At 53.2% G+C, this 15,575-nt stretch overlaps 6 protein-coding genes across 6 annotated transcripts; 3 read left to right on the forward strand and 3 right to left on the reverse strand.

The window, feature by feature from the left end:
* Window positions 1–82: 82 nt before the first annotated feature.
* Window positions 83–1,765, reverse strand: E0L32_012000 (uncharacterized protein; the record flags this gene model as incomplete). The annotated part of the gene is made up of 1 exon (XM_031134793.1): window positions 83–1,765. One exon carries the CDS (start codon window positions 1,763–1,765, stop codon window positions 83–85), a length of 1,683 nt encoding a protein of 560 aa, XP_030999648.1.
* Window positions 1,766–2,421: 656 nt separating this feature from the next.
* Window positions 2,422–3,726, reverse strand: E0L32_012001 (uncharacterized protein; the record flags this gene model as incomplete). Its single annotated transcript, XM_031134794.1, has 5 exons — window positions 2,422–2,717; window positions 2,777–2,989; window positions 3,041–3,358; window positions 3,424–3,502; window positions 3,568–3,726. The coding sequence occupies 5 exons, from the start codon at window positions 3,724–3,726 to the stop codon at window positions 2,422–2,424; spliced, it is 1,065 nt and encodes a 354-aa protein (XP_030999649.1).
* A 694-nt stretch (window positions 3,727–4,420) lies between these two features.
* E0L32_012002 (uncharacterized protein) lies at window positions 4,421–5,785 on the reverse strand (the record flags this gene model as incomplete). Its single annotated transcript, XM_031134795.1, has 5 exons — window positions 4,421–4,776; window positions 4,834–4,895; window positions 4,952–5,069; window positions 5,131–5,491; window positions 5,549–5,785. The coding sequence occupies 5 exons, from the start codon at window positions 5,783–5,785 to the stop codon at window positions 4,421–4,423; spliced, it is 1,134 nt and encodes a 377-aa protein (XP_030999650.1).
* Window positions 5,786–10,273: 4,488 nt separating this feature from the next.
* On the forward strand, window positions 10,274–11,902 carry E0L32_012003 (uncharacterized protein; the record flags this gene model as incomplete). Its single annotated transcript, XM_031134796.1, has 1 exon — window positions 10,274–11,902. One exon carries the CDS (start codon window positions 10,274–10,276, stop codon window positions 11,900–11,902), a length of 1,629 nt encoding a protein of 542 aa, XP_030999651.1.
* Window positions 11,903–12,297: 395 nt separating this feature from the next.
* E0L32_012004 (uncharacterized protein) lies at window positions 12,298–12,934 on the forward strand (the record flags this gene model as incomplete). Its single annotated transcript, XM_031134797.1, has 2 exons — window positions 12,298–12,667; window positions 12,738–12,934. The coding sequence occupies 2 exons, from the start codon at window positions 12,298–12,300 to the stop codon at window positions 12,932–12,934; spliced, it is 567 nt and encodes a 188-aa protein (XP_030999652.1).
* Window positions 12,935–13,845: 911 nt separating this feature from the next.
* On the forward strand, window positions 13,846–15,528 carry E0L32_012005 (uncharacterized protein; the record flags this gene model as incomplete). Its single annotated transcript, XM_031134798.1, has 2 exons — window positions 13,846–14,225; window positions 15,060–15,528. The coding sequence occupies 2 exons, from the start codon at window positions 13,846–13,848 to the stop codon at window positions 15,526–15,528; spliced, it is 849 nt and encodes a 282-aa protein (XP_030999653.1).
* Window positions 15,529–15,575: the final 47 nt, after the last annotated feature.

Below are 15,575 nucleotides of genomic sequence, written 5' to 3' on the forward strand. Positions count from 1 at the left end.
TTCAAAGCTTGAGTTGATGATAGTATTGCGAGACTCTCCCTTCTATTAGTCTGCAGATACCCTGGATAACTCATTAGGGGCATCAAGGACTCCTATTGTACGGTGCGCCTTTAACACATGCGTCGTCAACTTCGTGCGTTGATACTTCCTGCACCAGCGGCCCATGCTGGGCCGCAAATCGAAGCATTGTCCCTCCCACGGCCACAGACTTATCCATTGGCGACCAACCTTTATTCCGAAGTCCGTTCTCAGGGTCTGCGATAAAGGCGGCGACGTAGTCTTGCATCGTCTCCGCCGTCTTCCTTTCCTCGTCCGTGATTCCAGGGCGTAGTTGGTACGTGCCAAAGATCATGGGGATGTCGCTCGCATGATACGCGCCCATCCAGCCTAGCGGCGTCACCGACGAAAAGTTGCCGGCGTACTGGAATCGGTATGTAGTCAGGTTGTTCTGGGCCCGCCAATTCGTAGTGTTGGACGCCAAGCAGACAAAGCCCTTGATGGTTTGTAGGTCCTGGCCACGTACTGCCGTTAGTTTTCTGTTTACCAAATCACAGGTGACCAATAACATCAAGGGATACGAAGGAGGCAGCCTTACCACATCCGTCATATTGGGCCCGGCCGCGACATTCTTGACGGGATAGTCGTACAGACTTGAGTCCTCGTTCGATGTCGTAGATATCAGCGCCGGGACCTTGGCCATCAGCCCTGCATCGGCTCTGGCGGAGTAATTGTTGAAGAATATTTTGTCGTCCGGGATCAGCTTGAAAGTGATGGAGGGCTTGGTGTTATTCTCTTGATATTGCCCGACGAAGTTCATGATTTGACTCAAGGGAACCTGGCGCATGCACGCGAGCTCTGCCGCCGGGTCGTTGGGAAAATCGCAACCCAGGTTCCGCGCCACGAAGGTGAAGTTGGTATAAGTCGGATCCGCCGGTATTTTCTGGACGGCAGCGGTGCCGGAATGGAGGAAGTAGCCCCTGACAAGCGGGTTGTCGTAGTACGCCCAGCTGTGGAGATCGGCGCTGACGGCGCCGGCGGACTGGCCCCAGAGGATCATGCGGTCCGGGTCGCCGCCAAAGTTGGCGATGTTGGCCTTGACCCACTCGACAGCCATGCGCTGGTCCATGATGCCGAGATTGTGGTCGTCTAGCGCAGCTGCATGGGGAAATCCCATGATGGTGACGCGGTAGTTGAGGGTCACCACGATGATGTTGTTATGACGTGAGACAAACGGGGCCGGATTCTGGTACGGAACTGTAATTCCACCGCCTGTGAAGCTACCTCCTGGTATGAAGATTGCGACAGGAAGGCTGTCGTTGGATGAGATGTTCAGTGGTGTCCAGATAGCCAGGCTGAGGCAATCCTCGGTGCTTGTCTGAGCCATGGCCCCAATAGTGTTGCTCTGCCCGCCCATGTCGATCTTGAAGTCGGTGATATTAGAGTTCCACAGCGTCAGGTTCTTGGTCATGTACTGTGGGCAAGTCGGTCCGAACCGTTGGGAGTAGCGATGTTTGCCGCTTGGAGCGACAGCTACGGGAGGCATCCATCTTAGTGATCCGACAGGTGGCTGTGCGTAAGGAATGCTTCTGAACTCTCGAACATTGGTATAGTCTTCGTTAACAAGTCCCGTGTACACTCCAGTAATGGTACGGACGGTAAGGTTGCCGCGTTCATCGGCAGCTGTGGCAACTTGCAGACCTAGCAGGCCAATAAAGAGGGCTGCTAGTTCATACAAGTAGCTCTGCTGTCGCATTCTGACGAACATTGTAGCTATCAACCTCACGGTTCAGAACGTGTTTTACGGCAGCTGTCCTTTCCAAGTGCCCACATAAGCTTTCAGGTCGGTGACAGACCCGGTTTATATAGATGAACTTCAGGGTTCCTTTGGCTATCGAAGGACCGGTGACAGGTTTCTGGAAAAGAAGCTCCTGACCCCTCCAATATCGAAGCCCACTCTCGCCTCCGACTTGATTTGCCGGGGCAACTGCAAAGATTATACCATGTCCATATCATGCTGCATAAGGGCTCTGACGTTGGTGGACATGTCCCCACCTTCCATGTGATTCATATACCAGAAAAGGTCTTTTCCGGGTTAGAAAAAGAAGGTTGAAGGATCACCTAGGGAGTTCGGTTCAGGCTAAACGACAGACTACTCTTTGCAAGACGCCTATCAATTCCCAGCATTCTGTATTTCTCAGCGCATGTGGATCAATACTAGATATCTAGACCTGGTAGCTGGGAGGGACTGCGGGGAAATTGTCTTTGACTCCAGTCGCTGACGTTCTTCCACCGGAATGATGCCAACAACCCCAGCCGGCATCCGGAAAGGATTGCGGGGAAATGGGGAAGTTGGTAATACCACTTCACTTCCGTCCCTCCACCGGAACATTGGCAGCAGCAAAGCCAGCGGCCATCTGTCGTTTAATTACCAACTAGCTTCGACCGGGCAGCATCATATCTGTCCCCAGAGGGCTTAGCCTCATTGATCAATCTTCTCATGTCGTTCTGCTCTTCGTCCGTCAATTCGATATCCCGTGATGCCCAATTCTCCTCCAGGCGCTTCGGCTTGGTGGTGCCGGGGATGGGGATCATGCCCCGTGAAGCAACCCACGCCAGCGCGATCTGTGCTGTAGTACAACCTCGCTTAGCCGCCAGTTTCTGGATCTCATCAACGATTGCCTTGTTCTTGTAGAAGTTTTCTCCTTGGAACTTAGGAGCTAGGTCGTCAAATAAGTATTTAGTCCGCTTGAGTCGGTACCCAGACCATACGACTTACATGTCCGTCTGAAGTCGGATGGCGCAAAGTCATCCAGAGACTCGTACGCGAAGTCGTCCACCAGCCACCCATGGCCTAGAGGGCTGTATGCTACGTAAGCGACACCGAGTTCTTTAGTGGTGGCGATGAGGGCGTCTGTCTCGTGCACGGTCTCAAATGCCGAGTATTCTGCTTGGACAGCATCGATCGGTGCGACTTGGAAGAATCTTGTCACTATCTGATGCTATTCACCGAGAGATGAAAAATTGTTTCATATGAACTCACTAGCATTGGCTTTGCGCAAAGTTGCGGCAGAGCACTCGGACAACCCGATGTATTTGGTCTTGCCGGACTTTCGAAGCTCATCCAGAGCCGGAATGGATTCGTCAAGAGGTGTTCCTCGCATCATGTTAGTATATCGATCGAACTTGAACCGGAATCGCCCGACAATCATACTGGGATCGATCCGATGAAGGTAGTAGAGGTCTGGCGTAAAGCCAAGTCTCTCAATGGTTCCCTCAATATAGGACTTGATGTGCGAGGCAGAGTTCGTGACACTTCCGTCTCCGCCATTCAAGCAGTTGAAGCCACATTTTGAGGCAACTACAGAAGAAGGGATTAGTGACTTCGAGTCTCGTCCTTACAAGTTTGCATGTTTAGAGACGTACTGAAGAGCTTGTCCCGCACATTATGCTTTCTTATGAAGTCTCCAAGAAGTCTTTCATTGATACCCGCACCGTAAACGACCTTGGTACAGTCAATCATCGAGCTTTCTAGTTGAAGAGTATTGACTGCTTTCAGATTGAACCTACCGCAGTGTCCCAGAACGTGCACCCCAGCTCGATTGCCTTCAGTAATACTGGCTCGGCTTCCTCATAGCCCATTTCTGTTCCCAGGCCAAAGCTCAGACCCATCGCGCCGAAGCCGGGCGTCGGTACTTGGATGTCCCTGAACTGGAATGTCTTCACCATACTTGTTGTTAAAAGTTGACTGCGTGAAAGATTTGAGATCCAAGTGAAACGTAATGGTCTGCGACTTCCTTTTCGAGGCCGATTTTTGAACCAGCGATGCCCAGCCTTTTACATAAGACGCCTGGGCACAGTTGAGTAGACAGCGTTGGTCTTCTTCCCCCGTGTCAAGTCGCACCATCGCGATAATCTAAAGTGGAGGTGTGTCATCGCCCGACCTTAACGCCGAACTCCAGCCTTGAAGGGGTTGCATAAGACCTAACTCCTATCACCGTTGCTTAGAGTGCGCATCGGCATAAGTGGCCACGAAATTCCCCAGAGTCTGTGGAATTGCCACTACGCAGCCGCCGTACTGTGTTCAAATCAGTGCTGCTTGATAAGTGATGCAAGTTGACATGGTGCTTCGTGGTAGTCCAGCTGATTTCCAACGTCTTTGAGACCTTAGTTCACGTGAATGATTAGCGCAGAGAAATCCTGATATGGAAGGTTGCTCCTTTTGGCAGAGGGTGTGACAAATTTGGCATTCTCACATGGCGTGGTGCACAGCGACTTCGTGAAAGGTTCAATGGCTTTTGGGATATCATACTAAAACCGAAAAAAGAACATAGGAAAAGAAAAGAAAAGAAAAATCCCGCAACACCCAGACTCCTTTTGCAATGGAATCAATCCTGATAGCTGCTAAGATTCACCTCCAGAATCACCCAACCCGGCCCAGCTCGATATCCTCATCTCGACGCTCCTCTCTTTTGTGGTACTCGACTGCAACCTCCTTTGTTCTCACAATCCCTGGCTTGTCGTCCAGGATGCTCTTGTCGCTCTGGGCGTCCTGTGACCGTATCCTCTGGTGGCGCGAATTGCGACCAGCCGATATGGTGATTGTGTGCTGGTTGCGGTAGCCCGATCTGTTTGTCGTATGGTCCTCGGTCGAGACATAGTATCGACGTGCTGAAGACTTGACCTCCTTGACAAGGACGCGGAGCACAGGAATGCTGGCTGCAACAATGGTGACATTTGTCTCGGCATTGCCCCATATCCAGAGATCGACTTGGAAATCTTTCATGGCGGGTTAGAATACTGCAATGGTCAAGGAAACACGGACAGTTTGCTTACAGAAGTCTGGGTTAAAAAGAGTAGGAATCTTTGTTATTTTAATGATGGATGTCACACCAGCACTGTATTGGGTGTCAGCAGGTGACCACTTGAGAAGAGAACGACTCGCTCAACTCACAAGATACCCATGCTCATAGCCAGAGCCACGCCAATTTTCTCTTTTCTCCTCATCTGCAGACGCCAGATGAGCTTCCATGGCAGAATTGCGAGGGCGAAGTCCATGAGTGCCGAATACGCTACCATAAAACTTAGATCCGATGGAGAGCGATAGAGACTTGGATTGGTTGTGCAGCTTACCAGCAGAGAAAATGTCATAGTAGATGATAACCTTCGGGTCCCAGCATTGTCCGGGGATGAATATATCCCAGGCCTTGCGCAGTGGCGTGCATTGTATCCAGGCGAACAAGGCGCTCAAGCCCATGGCAATGTTCATGGATATGATGATGAACCAGACCGCCCGTTTCATCCAACCATCAGTCAGCCGGAGCAAGGTGATGGCAAAGCTGGTCTTTGACCATATTGCGGCAATGATTGTAAACGTCCCGGCAACGTTGATGAGCGGCATGATACGAGAGTCGAGCGGAGAATCCCAGATGTGGTAGCCATAGCCGAGACTGATGGCGGAGGAGAGGCAGCATGACTCGATGACGATGCAAACCTATGGCAAATGTTAATGCGAGAAAAGAATTCTGGAATCATCATGAAATTAACGAACCCAAGCCGCAATCAGGATGTGGTCATCCCACCACAATCTGTTATGGCGTGCAAACTTGCAGTAGACCCGCATGGCCAGGAAGCTGGTGGAAACTGCAATCAATACCCACATCACGACGTTCAACCTGGGCCCGGCATTATCGTGAGGGAGCGCGGCGAGCTCTTCGGGCGTAAACGTGGGGAAGACGGGTACTAGTTGGGTCGCGGCGGGAGGTAACTTTGGCACGGTTGTCGCCATCTCGACCGGCGTGAACGGGTTCTTGGTCTCGGCCGCTGATGGCCGCAGCTACAGCCAGCACGAAGACGCCTAATATCGGGCTTTCTGCACCGGCGGCAGGCGAGAAAGCAGCAAAATTGGGGTTTTGGTGCTGTGTTTGCAAGGAGTCCTCGCCTTTTCTTGCAGGTTCTTTTCGATACTTCACCGAGCAGCAGGGCGGGCCCTGCCCGTCTTATTATGGGCCGTCCAGCCCGATGAGAGGCTTGCGGTGGTCCAGATGTTCGACGAGAACAAGTGGTACTAGAATACAAGAAGTGCCGCAAATCATTGGGCTGAAACCAGAGTACCATTGAATCCAAGGTAGGGTGGCAGCCCAGAACGATCCGGCTGAATTGCCCCTGTGCCGGAACTCAGATGTACCATGTGTCATGCGTTCACCGAGACAACCCCGCGAGTCCCTTGAAGGAAATCCCAGCTGCTGGACACAAGAGCACACGCACCCAATGAAGCGGTTCGGCGGAGTGTGTCCAAGCGTCGAACAGGCGCACACAAAACAGGTTCTCACCTGTTGCTTTGTCCTTGACGCACGGATGGGGCTTGCATTGGTGGAGGGCCCCGGAAAGACAGTCGATGAAGAATTTTGCTGTGATCGACGTGGAGGCCAAGCTCGATGCGGGAAACGGATTGCGAGCAGGGCACGGGGCCCGAGCGTATATTGCATGTGGCTCTTGGAGGCACGGGATGCCGTCCTGCACGCAATGGACTTGGGTCTGGGGGAGGGTGTAGAAACCGACCAGTAGCTCTCGCAGCCAAGAGCAGCCGGCAGTGGCCGATACCGATATTGTTTTGAGTGAGAACTTGGCTAATACCGGGACACAACGCTGGGTCTGTTCCCCAATCAAGTGGCTACCAATGATGTCGTAAGTTCCCAAGACTCCTACTTCCCCGCATGATTTCTTCCTCGTTTCCAATGCTGGATATAAACCGTCCCATCTGCCTTCTATACCTCCGACCCTGACATGCGTGTTAATCGGTATCACGTCTTGGCCAGTTTTCGGCTCTGACTTCCGAACCTGGGGCTATCTTAGCAGTTCAGTGTTCCAATGTTGCGACTCTTCAGTCGCAATGAGACTGATTCTTCTGTGCATCCCTTGTTCAGAGAGAGCGATGAGTAGATGGAGGCAAATAGCAGTGGGAGTGGCGCAAATTTAGCAACCGGAATCCAGGCCCTCATCCCGGTGAACTTGGCCAGGGGATAGATCTGTGCACCCAGCTCGGTCGGGGCAGCAACAGTCCTACATGATTCTAGGCCACATGAAGAAAGTTGACTGCAGCTAAGCATTGCAGAGCGCAACATTGTCAGACCGGGATCGAAGAGGTTCTGCTGATCGACGCGGTGAGCGGATTCCCTGTTCTCTCTTCTGTCATTCCTGCGAGATGACGAGCTTTGGTCTCGCGTGTGGCAACAAAAGCGAGATGCCAGCTGTCATCCAATCCTACCTTGACATAGCATGGACCCATCCTCCGCACCGCCGTCCGTGCTCCCGGCCAGGCCCGGTCGCAGATCCCCAACCTGTTCATGCACTACAAAGTAGGGGTCATCACCTGTTTCCCCAGGACAGCTATTGACGCCTATTCATGGGTACAGAACTGTCTGTGCGCACCCACCAGCAAAGACTTTTACAGGCGCGAGAAACTGGAAGGACTCCGGACCGGGGGTTGTGTGTGTCCCAGCTCAGAACCGTGTGCTTCGCCGAAGGAACAGCGCGTCTGAGCGTACATCCAGACTTTCCTCTTTCTTACCTAGCGCCGAGCTATATACCGTGTCTTACAAGACGCGCCGCAAGCGCAGACACAAGCTGGCGAGAGTTGCTGGGAGCAGACATTTGCACATATCAACACCCTCGGAGATGCCAGCGTCTGTGGGCTTACTTGGTAAGTTGTAGAAAAGTCTCTTGTCCCGGACCAGTCGCCCTCGGCTTGCGATCAGATGTTGGTACAAATCGGACGAATCTGGGAGATCACCTTCTCGATGATGCATTCTACCCTATGCCAGAGATTGTAGCTGGGAAGGAGAGCCACCGGTCTTCTTTTGTCACAAGGACAAGGACTCTCTGGTCTCATAAACTAAAGAGCAGTGGATGTTGGTGTTGTGAATGATTAAATTGTTTGGTCCCACACCTCCCGCCATCTTAAAGTAACCTACATCTTTGATTGTTTGCATCACTACTATAGGACCAATGAACAGAAGAAACCATAGAATCATCTGCTTAATTTAGATCCGTCCTTTGCTATACCAGTATCCTCCCCATTGAGCATTAAAGCTAAATGGTCCCCTTTACATAATCTATTCCGTGTCCAGATCTCCAAAGGCTTGGTTGTCGATCTGAATGATCAGGCGTCGATCAGACATACATGTAGCATAACCGACCTTCGTTAGCACCCATATTGTTGCTTAATTCCTTCATCTTCCGGGTCGGTTCCGTCCATCCCATCTCAAGATCATCGTCCAAAGTGCCATTCCGCTTAGGAACAAAACCAGGGCCCATCAGCGTTCCCGAAACAGCCGACAGGGAGTCTCCAGACTCTGCAGCTGCCAAACCCAATACACGAGGTCGATCATGCTGTGACGCAGCCAGAATTCCGGATCGCCGGGAGAGGTGTAGAATACATGTTATTTGTCATTCGTGTTTGCATAATACGAAACATAATAGCACCTCCAGTCGTGATGTGGCACCGGTGTGCACTCCCCACTTCGCCTTCGCCGAACTTGCCCTGCATAACAATCTGAAACCAGTAGAAGCTCTCGATAATGTGATTATGTCAAAGGTATAAGTTGGCAAAGGTAACAGCCTCTGAGTTCTTATTTACGTCGCCGCAGGCAGCGGGGATTGTAGCCCAGCCGTTTCAGGCCCGGGTTGGGCGGAACCTCGCGAAGCACTGGAACCAAGACGTGGTTGAAATAAACTCGGAAGCCTACAGCAGATTACTCCTGCCAATAACAAAGGCAACCGTTGAATGGGTGTTAACCTAGACCCGTTCAATATGGTTCAATTTCTCGAAGCGCTAAATTTAATGGGTACAATAGGTTAGGGAGTGCAAAGTCTATCACAGTCAAAGTCCTAATAAGGTGCCAGTGCAGCGTATCAACTGTGTTTTGATCGAAGCCGCTAGACTATGGGTTTACTTGCTCCTTTACACTTACTCACCACATCTTCCCTGTTTTTGCAATGCATGGTGAGCAGGACGGCCACAATCGGTCTAAGAAAGATATTAAGCATGATGGGAAGGACAAGTGAAAGTGGATGTTTGTGCGCAGGAACTGGGTAGGGATGAGATCATGAGATACTACGGGCTTTCTTGTCCAGCAGGCTTATACACATCTATTAAATAGACCAGAATTCCTTCACTCATCTTTTACCTGACGCATACCTCCTGGATACCTTCCGTTCGGTACCACACCATTTTCCGGTGCTGCGTTGCAGATCGAGACACCAAGACAAAAGAGTCAGAATTAACGCTCCAGGGTAATCGTGAGATGCGATTGCCGGAGCATAGCATGTCTCTTAATTCCAAACTGGTTTGCTACATGAGGAATTTCTCTTCCTTGGTGGAATATGTCCTACCATTGCAGGCTTTGTGCCACCACGCCTTCCACCCCAACTGTCACAGTTTCAACAGAAATCATAAAAGCCTTGACGCATGCATAAAATTGGTCGCCGGCAAGGGCCCGACAGCTCGCCTGCCGGTAGGGGTGACAGAGAACCCCCGCGATGCCGCCTAGAAGGCCCTTTTTATTTTCGGAAGGGAGGGCTAGCGCAAGGATACAACTACCGATCTCCATGACCGAATTGGAAGTTTGTGAAAGAATCATATCAATGACCTGTGCCGATGCAAGTGATTTCTTCCATGCGCTTGGCTCCTGCATTTTACAGTCACCAGCAGGCAAGCCCAGTCTGCGACGGTGAACCAGGAGTTGTCATCGTCGGCTCCTTGCAGGCCATTCACTCTACGAATATTAGTGCATCATCAGACTGGTCATGGCTTGTAAAGTAATTAATGGAAGTCGACAAAGCTAGTGCGGTGACGAGGTGGTTACGGCATGCGAGACCCCACCCGCTTTCACACGAGAGCTAATAAGAAACGCGGCATTGTGACGTCGAAAGATCATCACAGACAAAGCCACGGCACGTACCTGCATCTGGCTCGTTGGATCGCTCCAATCAGATCTGAGAAGAAAGTAAACGGTGATGCTCACAAGTCGCTCACGGAGCAAACCATCCGGAAGCAGTTCTGTGCCTTCCTCCCTTATCTTTGCACTTGCTCTAAATCTAACATGTAATTCGACATGTTCATCCAGCCTCTGATGGTGCACCTTGCAATTGTTCTACACAAGTCCTTGAAGATGCGTAGTGGACGATGAATATTTTCTTCCGTGCACTTCGACCGAGAATTACTACATTGAAGACCTTGGGCACGTCTACAATCTCTTTGTCACACATCCTCAAGATGTCGACATCAGCAGCCTCGCGGCGCCAGCAATTTATGCAGACCTCTGGCGCCACAGACGCCGTGTGGGTGCACAAGGACAAGTATGCAAACCGCCCACAGTTCCAACAGCTCAAGGACGACCTGGAGACCGAGGTCTGTATCATAGGAGCTGGTATATCCGGCATCTCAGTCGCTTATGAGCTCGTCTCTCGTGGCAAAGATGTCGTCCTAATCGAAGCCCGAGACGTGCTCTCCGGTGAGACTGGAAGAACGAGTGGGCATTTGGCCAACGCCCTCGATGACCACTACATACACGTCAAAGAGAAGCACGGCAATGAGGGAGCCCAGGCTGCCGCCGACAGCCACACCTGGGCCCTCGAACGAGTCGGCGAGATCGCAAAGAACCTCAGCATCGACTGCGAGTATCGTCGCGTCCCCGGCTACGAAATCTCGCAATACGAACGAGACGACAAGCGTCATGCCGAAGATCTGAAGGAGCTCAAGGCCGAAGCCGAGATGGCCAAAGACCTCGGCTTGAGGGCTGTCTTCCAAGAAGGCCTCACCATCAAAGGATGGGATGGCAAGCCCGACCAGCGAGACGGGGTGGTCTTTTTCGATCAAGCCGCCTTTCACCCTACCCTCTACCTGGTCGGCATCATGAAGTGGCTTCACAAGCAGCCCAACTTCAAGTGCTACACCCACACTCGAATGATGACGGCTGAAGAAAAGGGCATCGAAGTCTTGGGCATTGGGCAGAAGAGCGTGCAGGTAAAGACAGAGGGCGGCCAGACCATCCAGTGTGCCTACGCCGTGGAGGCCACGTGCATCCCTCTGCAGAAGATCAGCGTCATCGTGGAGATGGAGTACATGCGCACGTACGCCATCGCGATCCGCGTGCCCAAGGGCTCTGTGGAAGACTGCTTCATCTACGACTCGGCCGAGGAGTACAAGTATGTCCGCTTGACCGCCTGCGACGACAAGGACGACTACATGATCGTCGGCGGCTGCGACCACAAGGTCGGCCAGGAAGGGCCCGAGAACCGCTTCCAGGAGCTCGAAGACTGGGTCCGCGAGCGCTTCACGCAGGCAGGGTCGGTGGATTACAAGTGGAGCGGCCAGGTCAACGAGCCGGTCGACTACATGGCTTTCATCGGCAAGAACCAGGGCTGTGATCGCATCTTTGTTATCACTGGCGACTCGGGCAACGGCCTGACCCATGGTGTGCTGGCCGGCAAGCTCATCGCGGACGAGATCGATGGCAACGCGGATCCCGCGTGGGCCAAGCTCTACTCCCCGAGCCGACTAGCATCTATTGCCAAATCTGCCGTTTCCATGATCAAGCATGATGTCCAGGTCAACTTGCAGTACAAGAGGTTCCTCGAAACCGACATCACCGATATTGAAGACCTCGTGCCGGGACAGGGCGCTGTGCTCAATCCAAAGACATCGAAGCCCGTTGCTGTCTACAAGGATGCGAACGGCCAGGTGACCAAAATGAGCGCGTTGTGCCCCCATTTGAAGGGTGTCGTGTGCTGGAATCCGGCAGAGAAGTCATTTGACTGCCCCATTCATGGGAGCAGGTTTTCGGAGACTGGCGTCTGTGTGAATGGGCCAGCGAAGGCCAATTTGCCGCCAGTGGAGGCTTAACAAGTATTGTATTTACCATGAAAAAGGCAATCTTGAGAAGGGCCAATCATAATTAGACACTTGATCGTGATCGTTCAGACAAGGTTGGGCGTTAGAAATGAGATGTTACTCTAGCTTACATTGACCCGCCTGCGGGAGGCCGACCAACTCGGTAGAGTTCGAGAAGTGAGTCAAGTCGTGTCTCAGTACCCAAGGCTCTATTCTGTTTGCTCTTTGGGCTCTGAAAGACTCATTCCAGCTCGGGGCTTGCTCAAGCTCTGAACCAACCAACACGTTTCAGATCTTTATCCGACTCTACCACATCTTTGCCTCTCGTGTTACAAACACCTGCACTGTTGCGCTTGTGGGATTCAAGACTATTCTTCTACGCCTAGACTTCAGAACAAATCACTGCGATGAAGGCTCTTACCATGATCAGCGCCCTCATTGGTGTGTCGGCCGCAGCATTCGACCTCAAATCGCTTTCCGGCCACGAAATCGCCAGCGTGCAAGAGGCAGCAGCCAAAATGAACGTCAAGGAGACCGTCGGAGCAGCAGCCAAAGAAGTGAAGGGTTTGCTCGGCGAAGCGTTTTCCAATTTTGATCCGGTAGCGTTTGCCAGCCTCAGCGCGATGACAGAGCTTGAACAGATCAAGGACTGGGCATATAACCATCCTTATGAGGTTGCAGCCCTGGCCGCAGGCTTGGGCATCACGTTCGCACCGGGCATTGCGACAACTCCACTGCTGGCCGCCGCAGGTTTCGGCGAGGGCGGCGTAGCGGCAGGTGAGTTTTATATCGCCATCGAACTCCCACAAGAATATGGGCTGCGGAGCTGACCGAGCGGATATTCTAGGGTCTTTCGCGGCGGGAGCGCAGTCACTTATCGGAAACGTGGTTGGCGGGAGCGCATTTGCCGTCCTTCAGAGTGCCGGGGCGGGTGGATCTGGGCTTGCAACTCTCCAAGCAGTAGCAGGGGCAGTAGCAGGAGCCGTCACGGCTGTTGGCGGTGCCACCGCTGCTTTCGGCTTCCATCGAAGGAGCGAAATCTGATTGAAGGAGGTCACGTACGGAGGGGCCTATACACTTGAGCTGAGCTTGTTAGATACGTACAAGTGGGAAAGGTCGAGCGGTTTCGCCTGAAGAAGAGAAGTTGGCCTCAACAACCCTCCCATACGAAATGCAGTGATCCCCCTCATGTTTGCGGCGCCTTGGTTTTTGAAAGAGCTACGTGTTTCCTTGGTCTCTCTCGTACAGGAGGGCATGGCTCCCATAAAGAGCTTGGCTAAACGCCTTGTCTGGCCTACAAACAGCCTTGTCGGATGATATTGCAGTAGAGGTCTAGATTCACCTCTGCCACTGAGATGCCAAGGGATGCCTTCTTCTGTGTCACCAATGATCCCAGTTGCCCCTTTCATAGCAGCTACCGCTTACCAATGAGAATGATTGGCGATCCCACTCGTGGATGCTCGCCAGCGGCACTGCACGGCACGGATCAGCATTGATGGGCGGCTGCGGCAGGTGGCTGTGGGCTGGTGGGGCCGCAATGTTCGACGTTTAAACGGAAGCCTGGTAAGCTTGGCTCAGCAATGGAGGGATCGTCGCCGAGTGCTCTTGCTCACTGCCTAGTAAACTGGAGAAAAGACCCAGGTGTGCTGACATTTCTGCCCGCGTAGACCAAGCTTTGGTGAGTGGCGGCAGGTCGCTAAGCATCCATGTGGACTGGATTTCCTGCAGGGCGTTTGTCTCCGACGTGTACACAGCCTGACAGCTCTGTTTCGCTGCCGATGGGCCGGTCTGGTGTTGGCGCATGGGGCAGAGTCGACATATAAGTGCGCGGCCCCTTGACTTCTGATCAGAAGTGTGAAATGGAAAGGATATCAAGCACATCCGTAAACACATCATCAGCCCATCGTAGAATCACACACCAGAATAACAAGACCGCAGGCAATACATCAAGCACCATGCCTCCCTCAGCCAACTCCCAGAAGGTAGCCAACAGCAACGCTTCTCTGCGCAAGTTTCCGCTCTACTCGTTCCCGCCAGGCTTCGTCCTCTTCCTCATCCATGGCCTCGCGACTGGCCAGCCCTTCCCGGCGCTGGGCCTGCTGCCCATGACGGCCTCGGCCATCGTCAGCGGTCTGCTCCTCTTCCGCGACAAATTCGCCGCTTCCGGGTCACCCATCCAGAACCTCTCTCCTTCCAATGTCTTCTTTGCCGACGTCGGTCTCGCCGTCTTTCACCTCGCCATGCTCATCCCGAGCTTCGTGTTCCTCACGGCTCCCTGGCACGAGGGCCAGGTCGCCCTGGGAGCCTACTGTACCGTCTTCCAGATGGTCGACTTGTGAGTTGCCCGCCGTCTTCAGGCTGTTTTGTATCCGAGTCGGAGCCATGCTAACAGGTGGGGGTTGGCCGACAGCTACGTCCACTGTCACTTTACCTTCTTGCATCTCGTCCACTTTATCGCGTCGAGGAACTGCGACTGCGAGCACTGCCGGTCCATGTCTAAGTTCCAACTTCCGACCATCATGACATCCGAGTATACGCCTCTGAACGACGCGGATAGTGAGGTCGAGGATATCGGGCGGGACCTGGAGCAGGGGGCCGTCGGGACCTAGGTGGTTTAGTGATGCATCATGACAGGGGTGCACAGAGTTGCCGACTCAACAGGAGGGATACAAGTAGTTGTCAAACGGAACCACAGAACATCCATAGAGGACATAATACCGGCGTACTGGGTTTTGGACGGCTGCTTTTCTAAAGATTGGGTCTCATTTTGTCAAGGAATATTACCTAGGTACTTAGTCAAGCTTCGTAATGAACAGGCATTCGAAAAGAAGACTGTCAAATGTTGATCGTATGTAGGATGTAGGAGCGAGTGCACGCGCTTGATTACATGACATATACTTCTATCATCTGATAAGAATATTTATCAACAATCCCTTTTCAAGCACCCAGTCTATCACCAACTGTCGGTTCAAGACTCAAGATGGGACTTGTAAGCTCTTCCTCTGATGGACTGGACGGACAAAAGGCCCACCCAGTCCCTCCATCGATAGCGCAGCCGGGAACAAACCCCACTAAAAAAAATCCGCCCACCAAAGCTAACCTTGGAAGCTTTCAATGTTCCTTGTGCTATCATCATCCTCAACCCGTTCTCATACCCGCAACCATACAGCACCGCAGCACCGCCAACCGCGACACGGCAGCGACCGCTTCAATTGGCCTCCCCTATTCGCCCTCCCCTCCCTTCTCATCTCCCTCTCGCTCACCACGATAGTCCGCCGCCCAACATGCCGCTCGACACCTCAGCCTACCACCTGGGCTCCTTCCTCCGCGTCGACGGCCGCCGCTGGAACGAGCTGCGCCGGTGCCACGCCCAGATCCGCACGCAGGCCAGCGCCGACGGCAGCTCCTACCTCGAGATGGGCAACACCAAGGTCATGTGCGTCGTCACGGGCCCCAGCGAGGCCGGCCCCGGCGCCAAGCGCGGCGCCGCCCAGGGCGCCGCCGGTGGTGGCGGCGGCGGCGCGGGCGGAGCAGCAGCGGGCGGAGGCCAGTCCAAGGAGGCCGAGGTGGCCGTCAGCATCGTCGTCGCGGGCTTCAGCTCCGTCGACCGCAAGAAGCGCGCCCGCACAGACAAGTAAAGTCCTTCCCCCCGTCCCCCCCCCCCCCCCCCCCCCCCACCCCCCCC

Source organism: Thyridium curvatum (genome assembly GCF_004353045.1).
Source record: "Thyridium curvatum strain D216 chromosome Unknown NODE_129_length_63301_cov_79.645060, whole genome shotgun sequence".
In the NCBI taxonomy this organism is placed as follows: Eukaryota; Fungi; Ascomycota; class Sordariomycetes; order Thyridiales; family Thyridiaceae; genus Thyridium; species Thyridium curvatum.